This window comes from Cucurbita maxima, unplaced genomic scaffold (genome assembly GCF_002738345.1).
Source record: "Cucurbita maxima cultivar Rimu unplaced genomic scaffold, Cmax_1.0 Cma_Scf00013, whole genome shotgun sequence".
Lineage (NCBI taxonomy): Eukaryota > Viridiplantae > Streptophyta > Magnoliopsida > Cucurbitales > Cucurbitaceae > Cucurbita > Cucurbita maxima.
Genome location: NW_019272029.1, coordinates 1,537,328 through 1,549,053, shown reverse-complemented (window position 1 = coordinate 1,549,053; position 11,726 = coordinate 1,537,328). Strand labels below are relative to the sequence as shown.

Sequence of the window (11,726 nt, the reverse complement as noted above, 5' to 3'; positions counted from 1 at the left end):
TTTTTAAAAACAAAAATATTTTTTTTAACTATATATATTTATTTATTATATATTTTTTTTTAATTTTCAAATTTTAGATTTGGATTTTGAAAATACGGTTAAATAACCGATTTAAATCATCTTAAAAAATAGTTAAATTTACTTTTTAAAAAAATATTAATACTAAAAAGAATTTTATACAATGGCCCAAAATTAATTAATGATTATATTGGGCCCATTTACTATTTGCTTAATGGGCTAAAAATTTTATACAACGGCCCAAAACTCGTCGAATTGTTCACCGGCCGCCGCCCATAATTTCCCTTTTCCACGTCATTCTTTATTTTATTATTTGAGAAAAAAAATAAAAATATTATTAATGTTAATACAATTATATTTACATTTATTAATTTTATTTAAATTTTATATTTATTTAATTTGGGTGGGAAAAAGGTGATGATAAATCAAACACGTGATCCATTTGTTTATCTATAAGAAGGAATATTCTTCTTACATGAATGACCCAATTGCCCCTATGCCTGTTCACATACATTGTACAATGTTTGTTGGCCCATTGCTCTTATGGGCCTCATAGAAAATTAATTTCCAAAGATGCCCCTCATAATTTTTCATTTGTTTTTACATTTTTTTTCAATTTTATAATACCAAAGCCCTAACTAAGTAGGTGGAGGTTCAAAGAACATGGATTTATAAATATTAAAGAAAAAGGTTACTTATTCTCGGCATGTTCGGTTACTTATTGTTGGCATGTTTGTAAATCAAAAGTCAATAAATTCACATCATTTATCAGGGATCAAAGAATTTGCGTTTCTTCACCAGACTCTCGAGATCGTTTTAGCAGCTGCAACAACATTCCTATTAAAAGAAGCGTGGAGGTAGCTCGTGAGATGACTTGCATCGATAACACGATATCCTACTAACGGTTTTCCCTGTATAAAGGATAAATCTAACCGTCGTGATCGAAACCGTGATTTCAAAAATTACAACCCTTAATTAGTAAAATAATTAAAAAAAAAAAAAAATCAATGGACCCATGTGGAGTCATTATTATCATAGGAGTAATAGGACACAATAAACTAATTAAAAAATAAGGGGGCATTTTGGGGTTTTCACAATGTGTTTTTTTTTTTTTTAATGACTTTGGTACATACACGTAATGTTAGGGAATTGTTTAATATTGTTTTGTTGTCCATTAGCTTTACAACACGACATTATATTATTACCCAATAACACAGCTATTATTATTATTATTATTTATAAATATTTCTTTTATTTTTTTAAGTCGGCTGCCATTTGCAATTAATACTCTCATTTTATTTCATTATTTATTTTATTTTATTTTGGGTTTTTAATTATATAATTTTAAAATGTCATTTTTTAACTTATTTACTTTAAATATGCGGTTTTTTTTATATCTAATATTTCTAACAAATTATTAAATAGAGTATCTGAAATATTTTTAAAAAATAAATTAAATTAAATTAACTTTTGAACATCGTTAAAGTTTCTCTTCGAGGTCTGAAGAAGAAAACGAAAGAATAATGTATATTTATTAATTTTAAACTGCCAAGCGGTTAAAAGTAAAGCGGTTTGATGACCAGCTCCTCTCATGTACAATCGAGCTGCTTCAGTTATACTAATGTCTTTAATATTAGTTCTTAGTTGAAGCTCATTGACATGTTATCGAGCTCCTCTCATGTTGGAACTAGGGTTGACTAAAAAAGACAATTTGATGTGATAACTGTGAGGTCGAAAGTTATTCTAAGTTCGTTTTTTTCTCTCGATTTCATTCAAAACGTCAAATCTATATTATAGAAATATCATTATCGTCAACAGAAACAAACATGTACTTCAAAATTCTCGATGAATCACGGTTTGTGGAAGCTCGAGAATTAAAAGGAAGAGAAAAGGTCTATGTGAAGTGGAAATGGGAAGATTGAATGGATTGGAAGAAAAAATTTGGGGAGATTAATAATGACATGTACCAAACCGATAGAGCTGAAAGAGGATGGACCCCATGATAATGGGTTATGGCATGACAAACAAAATGCCAAACAAACATGGAATCAAACAACTAAACAAAAAAAAAATATATATATATATATGTTTTTTTTAATTAAAAAAATTATTGTACCTCGAGTTTCGTACCGTTTCATATATTTTAATTTAATTCTTGTTTTTTGATTTTTTTTAAACCGAGTAATATAAAATTAAAGAGAAGGAGTCAGGCCTCTGCGTAAGGATAACATGTACAAATCGAGAAATGGTATCATAGCCAGACATTGGGTGATGTACCGATGAGGTGGCTGAGCCTGAAAAAGGGGTGGACACAAGGCAACGTGCTAGCAAGGATGCTCGGCTCTAAACGAGAGTAGAATTGGAGGGTCCTCACATCGATTAGAGAAGGGAACGAGTGCCTGTGAGAAATGAGTCCTGAAAAGGGGTAGATTGTGAGATCTCACATTAGTTAGGAAGTAGAACGAAACATTTTTTTTTATAAGAGCGTGAAAACCTCTTCGTAGCTGACATATTTTAAAAACTTCGAGTAGAAAGTTATTCTAAAAAATATAAATTATTTTAAGATTGATTTATTATTATTATTACTTTGACTTTAAGTAAAAAATTCGAACCTCATTTAAAATAAATAAATAAATATTAAAATGACGTTTTTAAGGAAGAAATAGATAAGGAGGAGGAAAAAGGATAAAAAGGGAAATTTGCAAAGTATTTATATATTTATTTATTAATATTATTATTGTAATTTAAAATGGGAGTGGAAAGAAAAGTAATAAAAAAAAGGGTCAGCATTTGGTGGGATTGACCAAAACGGGAGAAGAAGACAAGGGGGGTTCCTAGTTGTTGACCAAATTCACTAAATGCCAAATCCCCTTTGTGGGCTGCACGTTATTTTTATAAATAAATTTCCTTAATTTAATTTAATTAATTTCCTAAACACTCCCTAATTATCACAAAAATTTTAAATTAGAACCTAATTAAATTAATATTAAACGGTAAAAATCATTGCCACATATTAAATTAATTCTTTTAACACATTTTTACGCAGTTTTATCTTATTATAGACACGAGAATAATCTCGTTTCACAAAATAGGAATAAAAAAATTTACGGTAAACTTGTATTCAAAATCGACTTTATTGTAACGATATTTCATTTTTTACGGTAAATTGAAATTAACTTTAACTTTATTATAAAAGAGACTATTTTTTAGTAGTTGAAAATTTTATTTTTTAGATAATATTTATTTTAACAGATCCTTTATGCTATTTAGTTTTGTCTTTATTATAAACACGACAATAGTCTTGTTTCACGAAACAGGAACGAGATAGCAAGAATCATGTTTTTTGGTGAATCCGACAAAAAATTCACGTGAACTTGCAATCAAAATCGACTTTATTGTAACGGTATTTCATTTTTTAGGGTAATATTCGATTAATAAATAAAATGCATTATTTTTTAAAAAAGTGAAAATATATAAAATGTTAAATTAATTACACCTGAGTGGGACCTACTAATTAAAACCTCAAAACAAAACAAGATTATATTATAATTATTTTAATTAAAATTTAAAATATATAATATTAAATATAGTCAAAGTCAAAAAATAAAATAAATTTAATTTTTTAAAAAGAAAGTTGAAACCAACACGACAATGAGTTTGGTATAAATAATTGTGAGTTTTTATTCGCGTGTGTGCGCGGCACATGCTCCACCACACTCACTACACGACAAAACATGCATCCAATTGTTCAACCACTAACCCATTCCAACTCCCTTTTTCTTTTCCCACTATTTAAAAAATATAAAATATTTAATTTAATGTATTGAATTTTCTTCCCCTTTCATTCCTTGCCTTCCAAGCAATCTCTCCTTTTTTTTATTTTTTTAATAAATAATTTAATATTAAGAAAGCTCGTAAACAGAAGGATTAAGTTGATCGAGTTTTTAAACAACCCTAATAGACTCATTTCTAGATAAGGGTATAATTGTCATTATAATATTAAATTTCGTCTAAAATAAACATTAGTGTATTAATTGGATCATAATTTGATTAAGAGTTAGTTAGAACAGATGCCACTAACATTTGATCACATGGGATAATGTTAGGGTTTGAGATAAGGTATTTTTTTTGAATTTAAATTTAAATAAAGTAAAAGCAAAAAGTTAAATGTATTGTACTTTATTTTAAAGTTTTGATTTTAGTTCGTGATGTATGAGTTTCATTATCGACCATATTTTAATTTAGCAAATATTATTTTTTTAGAATAAGATAGCGTGAAATATCGAAATCGAAATTTTTTATCTCTGTAATTTCTCGTAAAAAAATATGGTTGTTGTTGTTAGATGAACACGACTCTCCACAATGGTATGATATTGTCCACTTTGAGTATAAGTTCTCATAGTTTTGCTTTTACTTCCCCAAAAGATCTCATGCTAACCGAGAGAATATTTCTTGATTATAAACTCATGATCATTCTTAAATTAGCTGACCTGAGACTTTTATCATCCAACGGTCGTGTACTTTGAAAATAAATTAAAGTAATTAAATAATAATTATATAAAATTTGAAGTTAATTAAATTATTATATATTAAAAAAATTGAAGTACACAAATGAATGTCTGTAAGGATTGTACCATAGCATTTCCCTTCCCATCTCGTCTTGCATCGTGATCTTCACGGCCGAAAGCAAAAATTCGCCTAATCCGACGGTCCAGATCATTTCTATGCGGGTCCCACGTTATTAAAATAAAATATAATGTTTTGTTTGTATTTAGATTCTGTAAAACGGACCCCAAAAAGGACCATTTTAAAAAAGTATTTTAAATGTTTTTTCGAGGAAATAAACACAAACTTATTTAAAAATATAAAAAAGAAAAAGAATTATAAAAAGAAATCTCAACTATTGTGACAAATTTAAATAAAAATAATTTAAAATATAGTTTTGAACTATATAATTGTCCAAAATATTTTAATACAAGGTTGATTTTGGTAGGTAAATTATTATTATTATTATTATTTAAAAAATTAATAAAAATTAAGTTTGACTAAAATAGAATAAAAATATATAAAAACAAAAACAATATTTTAATCTATAAAAAAAAAAAAAAAAAAAAAATATATATATATATATATATATATCTTATCAATCAGACCGCTGAAAGAAGTGGACAAGTACACGTGGCAGGCGAAGAGAAGGTGATGGTCATTAAGGATGGGACCCACCAGGAGAAGAGTTCGATAATCGTAGCAAAACAAAACAACAACAAACAACTGGTTTTGTTTTTTTCTTCCTTTCTACAAAGAATAAAAACCGATGATTACTGGTGGGACCCACTGTCCAATGCCACGTGTCGATAGCCCATAAGATTTTAAATATATATTTTTTTTTTACAAAAACCCAAAACGGGGCTCCAGAAGAATACGACAAAATCTTAAGGCCACGTTACGACTTATTAACTTTCCAAAAAATTAAAATAATAATAAAATTGTAGTAAAGCCTCCTATCAGACTCTGACAAAAAACATGCCGTCACGCGCTTTGTGAAGAGGACAAAACACGTGTCGCTCTCGTTGGCATTTTAGTAGTTTTAGAAAAATCTTGAGGGTATTTCCGGAAATTTAAAGTTGACGAGCTGGTGGGTTTGGCAAAAATGAGTCCAGACGGAACCCCTTGTCGCCACGTGCTTTGGCGTTGGCCGCACGCAGGAAACTGTCTCCACCTTTTCTTTTTATTATTAATAAAATTCGAAAAAAAAAACACTTTATTTATATATATATAAAACATATTAATTATCCAAAATCAAATTACCTTAAAATTATCGTTACGTAACAGCCAAAGCCCACAACTTACCTATTTTGTCCGGTGCTCGTTTTTAAAACGTGTCTATGAAGTAGAGGTTTTCACACTTTTATAAAAAATGTTTTGTTCCCCTCACACCACCTTGATGTCTAGTTCTGATACCATTTGTAACAGTTGAAGCTCACCGCTAACAAATATTCTTCACTTGGGTCGGTTACATATCAGCCTCTCAGCTTTAAAACACGTATATTAGGGAGAGGTTTCCACATCCGTAGAAGGAATACTTAGTTTTCCTCTCCAAACGATGTGAGATCTCACACATTCATATACTCTAATATTGCCACATATTTTCTAGTATTATTAAATAGTGCTAGTGATACTTGTATTACTATCTCAAGCCCTCGTTACAACTAGGATATGTTGAGGTAGTGATGATACGTTTATTAACGATATACGCTTGTTGGAATAGTGATGTCGATACGAGCATGACTCAATAATATTTAATACATACACTTTTTTTTTTAAACTAAAGATTTAAATCCTCGTACCACTTCCTCGCGGGATGAGATTGAAAATTTTAAAAGTTAAAAAAAAAAAATAATTCGAAAAAATTTGATAATTCTTCGTATATCAATCAAATTAATGAGTCAATCGAGATCAACAATAAATAGAAAAAAAAGAAAAGAAAAGTTTAAAGCCCTAATAAAAAAAAATCTAATTATAAAAAAGAGATTAATTCAATAAATAATCAAAATATTAATTTATTTTTCCCATAACGAAAATTTTCTACCATTCATTATATTCTAATATATATATTTTAAAAAATCATGAAAATATTTTATAATAAATAATCTAAATTGATTAATTAAAATATATTTGTTTTTTTAAGAATTAAAAAAAAACACTTTATTCATTTAAGAATTTACCGCCCAAAAAACCCATTATTTATCTAATTGAATTTTTCCAAAAAGAAAATAGGATAAAATTTTCAAAAGTGGATGTAAATAGTGAAATAATAATTAAAAAAAAAAAAAAAATCCATAATCTATGGACGACGCCCCTGCTTTAGAAAAAAAAAAAAAATAATAATAATAAAAAAAATCCGAAAATGGGTCTGACATTTGGCATTAGCCCATTCTTCCCTTGGAACCTTTCCATTTTCACTAAAATTGACTGACCTCCAAAACCCCTTCTGTTCTTTCTTCTTCTTCCTCCAAAACAGCCCTTCCTCAACGAGACAAAGAACACCCACATTTTAAATATTGCGCTAAAGGAGGAGGAGGAGAGAATAAAGCGAGAACACATTTTTGGGGATTTATATATATATATATATATATATATATATATTGGAATGGTAGGTCCATTGTGAACAGTTCAATTCGGCCGCCCGATTTGTCGTCTCTCTCGTCTCCGTCCACCACCGTCGTTTCTCTCCCCCCTTTGCGATTTTGACCATCAAACGCCCTTTCTCTTTCTTCTCTATTATCCCTTGATCTCCCTGCCCCTTTATCGCCCTTCTCTGTTCTCCTTGTTTCTGTAACAAAGGGTGTTGTTCATCAGAAACCACTGCTTAAAGGGGTTTTCTCGTCTTCAATCATCGCTATATTTCTACCCATTTTGTTGTTTCTTTGAATTAGAGGGGTTTTGATGCTGTTTTGAGTGGAGATCACTGGCTGTGTTCTTGACGCTTCATTGATTTCTTGGGTTTTGGGTTTTGGGTTTTTGATAGAAGAGGAGATGGCTGGGAGTAATGAAGTCAATCTTAATGAATCTAAGGTACTTTGTTTCGTAATCTGTGTTCATTTGCTGTCTATTTGCTAGATTTTGAATTGGGTTTTAATGGTTTCATTTATGGGGTCTCTTCTGTTCTTGTTTTGTAGCTTTTTCCATTGCTTTTAATGGTTATGATTTTGGGTTTCTAAGCTCTCTTGCTTGTATGCTGAGTTTTTGGTAAGTTTTTGTGTTGAAGATTTGAGCACTTTGTTTGACTTCTAGAGGTTTTTTGGATGCTTTCTGTGAACTACTTGACTGGTTTTGAAGTGTTCACGATGGTTTTTGGCTAACAGTGAGCTGGTGAGTGTATTTGTGGTATGTTTTGATGGATTCTTAGTTGCATTTGCTGCTGAAATGCTTGGAGATTATGTCATTGTTTGTGAAATTCCACTTCTGGTTCGGGAGGAGAAGGAAACACCCTTTATAAGGGTATGGAAACTTCTCCCTGGCCCGACGCATTTTAGGAGGCCCAAAAAGGACAATATCTGTTAGCGGTGGGCTAGGACCGTTACATTGTTCTTCAGAATAATCATGTTCATCCTTGATATTGGCTTGGGTTTATCTAATTATCTCTTACTTTTCTTCATTGGGTTGATCTTTGTTGATGCAGAGGGTTGTTCCTTTGAACACATGGGTGCTCATATCTAATTTCAAGCTAGCTTACACCATCCTCCGCCGCTCTGATGGCACCTTCAACCGTGAGTTAGCGGAGTATCTCGAGCGCAAAGTTCCAGCCAATGTGAATCCAGTTGATGGGGTTTTCTCATTCGATAATGTCGATCGAGCTTCTGGCCTTCTCAACCGAGTTTATCAGCCGGCCCCAGATAATGAAGCTCGCTGGGGCATCATTGATCTTGAGAAGCCTCTAAGCAAGTCAAAAGTTGTACCTGTCATCCTGTTTTTTCATGGTGGGAGCTTTGCTCATTCATCAGCCAACAGTGCTATTTACGACACCTTTTGCCGCCGTATCGTAAGTGTCTGCAAGGTGGTTGTTGTCTCGGTTAACTACCGTCGATCGCCTGAATTTCGATATCCATGTGCATATGAAGATGGCTGGACTGCACTCAAATGGGTGAAATCAAAGAAATGGCTTCAAAGTGGGAAGGATTCTAAGGTTCATGTGTATTTAGCTGGTGATAGTTCTGGTGGCAACATAGCTCATCATGTTGCAGCGAGGGCAGCTGAGGAAGACATCGAAGTATTAGGCAACATACTTCTTCACCCGATGTTCGGGGGCGAAAAGAGAACCGAATCAGAGAAGAAACTCGACGGTAAATACTTCGTAACCATTCAAGACAGAGATTGGTACTGGAAAGCTTATCTCCCTGAGGGAGAAGACAGAGATCACCCAGCTTGTAACATTTTTGGCCCCAAAGCCAAAAGCCTAGAGGGAATCAACTTCCCGAAAAGTCTCGTCGTTGTCGCTGGTCTGGACCTGATGCAAGATTGGCAACTCGCATACGTGCAAGGCCTCAAAAACTCCGGTCACGACGTGAAACTTCTCTTCCTCGAGCAGGCGACAATCGGGTTCTATTTCTTGCCAAACAATGAACATTTCTACTGTCTAATGGAAGAGATAGACAACTTTATCAACCCTTGAACTGTTCATACAGCTACTTAACTTTCCTACCCAAGTAAAATGAAAAAAAAAAAAAAAAAAAAAAAAAAAAACAAGAACAAAAGCAAGCTGCTACACCTAACACAGGCTTTCACACAGATGACTTGGGTTTCTGTTCTTTCTTTTGTTGTAATGCTTTGTAGTTATATATATATATATATATATATATATGATATACAGTTATTTCTGCTTCTTTGCTGCTGCTTATTGATACTCAGGAGCTGATATGAGAAGAATGAGGAGCCTTAAAGAGCAGAAAGTTCAGATGCCAAGAAGCCTTAAAAGTTTGCCTGCTTGACTCTTCCAGCCATCAAACAAGTGAGTGTGTGAAGTGTAGGGGTAACTTTTGTTGGTTTATGAATCTTTTGATGAACAAACTATGGGCATTCTGATTTATAAGCACTAATTTTTCACACAGGTTTAGGGTTATGGTTCATCTTGTTTGTGAATTGTATGTTATACATGTGGGTTTAGAGATGAAATATAAAGGCTTATGTTTGTATACTTCTCTTTTAGCTGTTGTGCATTTCTTCTTTTGTGTGGTGAAGTGTTTGTAGCTCATTTCGAGTATGATAGGTTTTACATAGATAGAACACACAGATTTCTCGTTTTTTTAGACGTTATGATCCTACTTAATTGCATGTCACGCTAGATTTTGAGTATTGTACTGTTGTAGAGTCTTTAGTTAGACAAAGTTACGTGAGATGAGTGTAAGTATCTGCTTGAACACGTGCTGTAACAGCTCAAGCCCACCGTTAGTAAACTGTGAGGTTGAGGGTACGGGCGAAAGATGACAATATTTGCTGGTGGTGGGCTTGGGTTGTTACAAATGGTATCAACGTCATTGGACGGTGTGCTAGCTTGGGCTTCGAAGGGGGTGGATTGTGAGATCCTACATTGGAGAAGAAAACGAAGGATTCTTTATTAGGATGTGGAAACCTCTCCTCTAATAGATGCGTTTAATATCTTGAGGCTGACGATGATAGTTTATCTGGTAGCGGTGGGTTTGGATTATTACACATGCAATAGTTGAAAACAAAGGGATAACGATAGATTCTTTAGGATTTGAATGAGAAGATTAGTGATTTCTCTCTCAATCTTCTCAAAGGGACATGGGTTGCCCACGTCTCATCCATAAATAGCATAAAACTTTGCGGCCAATAATGATTGGAGACCATGTCTTAATCATGGACTTCACCATCCTACAAACATTGATTTGATCATTCTTGTCATTTCCTTGTACACTATTCCTAAAAGGAAGGAGGAGGGAGGAGGAAGAGGGTTTGGAATTTGGGATAGCATCAAACTCCCCAAACCTCCTTTTCATTGGTCACCCTATCTCAATCAACATCGAGAGCCTGTTAGGGACACGGGTTCAAAATCAAGAAGCTCTAAACCCATGAGGTCGATTGGTTAGAATGAGCGTTTGAAGCGCTCGGTTGAATTCTTTTGCAAAGTGAATTATACTAAGTGGCGTTTGAAAGAAAAAGGAAAGTAATAATATTTTATTATGATATAATATATAATTTGAAGGGAAAAAAATGGATAAAATAGAAAATTGAAAAGAAAGGGATTGGTTATTGAAGTGTTGGACTGGGCATTGGAAAAGATTGGAACAGCTAAGCTTTTGGACAAAGACATGATGGAATCTTGTCCCAAACATACAATAAAATATTTGACTTCTTTATTTTAATTTTTTAATAATAATAATAATAATAATAATAATAATAATAATAATTAGATTTTTTATTTAGATAGATAAAGAGAGAGAGAGAGAATATATGCTTATGTTTTGCAAATCTGTCAATCACAATGGGAAATCATTTAAACTTTTATTATAATTCAAATTTCAAACCCAAAAGTTCCAACTTTTGACATTTTATTCCTTTCCCCTTTGCCTTTCTTTCCTTTGTCCTTCACCAACATTTTTTTTCCTTTGTCTTAGGAACAAAACATGCTTTTTCCCCTTAATTATTACTTCCTATTTTACCTAATTTCTCTCTTTTCTTTTTCCAAGGTTGGATTTCTTGAATGTGTTCAATTGTATGATTATGGTTTAGTTTCACTTTAGTTTTCATGATTGATCAAACGTCACGAATTAAGTTTTCTGTTCCTGTTGAGCTATGGAAACTAGAGAATTCATTTGTTTGTTCTTTTTTTTTTTAGTACAACAAAAGCCCTTTCAAACTAATGCTGAATCTATGAGTAGATAGGTAGAGACAATCTAATGAACTGAAATATCTTAGTAGCTAAAAAATAAAAGGGAAACAAGCAAGCGAAATGGGAGTAGCCTGAACCGTGAAAATGGGGTTGTGGGAGAACAATATAAGCGCCGTGCTGCTAAGCAAAACGATGAAGTGTTGTACCCTAATGGCGAGAGTCCGATAGCCAAAAATATCATTAGCTTACACTAAAACTTGAATTTAGGGTACGTGGAATCCCATGTGAATATGCAAGGACCAACGTATAAGGCTAAAAACTTCTATGTGACCGACACGTCCTACTTTTCTTTGGAAGG

The 11,726-nt window shown here is 32.4% G+C and overlaps 1 protein-coding gene across 1 annotated transcript; it reads left to right on the top strand.

The window, feature by feature from the left end:
• The first annotated feature begins 6,983 nt into the window (after nt 1-6,983).
• LOC111488829 (gibberellin receptor GID1B-like) lies at nt 6,984-9,723 on the top strand. Its single transcript, XM_023136765.1, has 2 exons — nt 6,984-7,593; nt 8,201-9,723. The coding sequence occupies exons 1-2, from the start codon at nt 7,555-7,557 to the stop codon at nt 9,188-9,190; spliced, it is 1,029 nt and encodes a 342-aa protein (XP_022992533.1). The 5' UTR covers nt 6,984-7,554; the 3' UTR covers nt 9,191-9,723.
• Nucleotides 9,724-11,726: the final 2,003 nt, after the last annotated feature.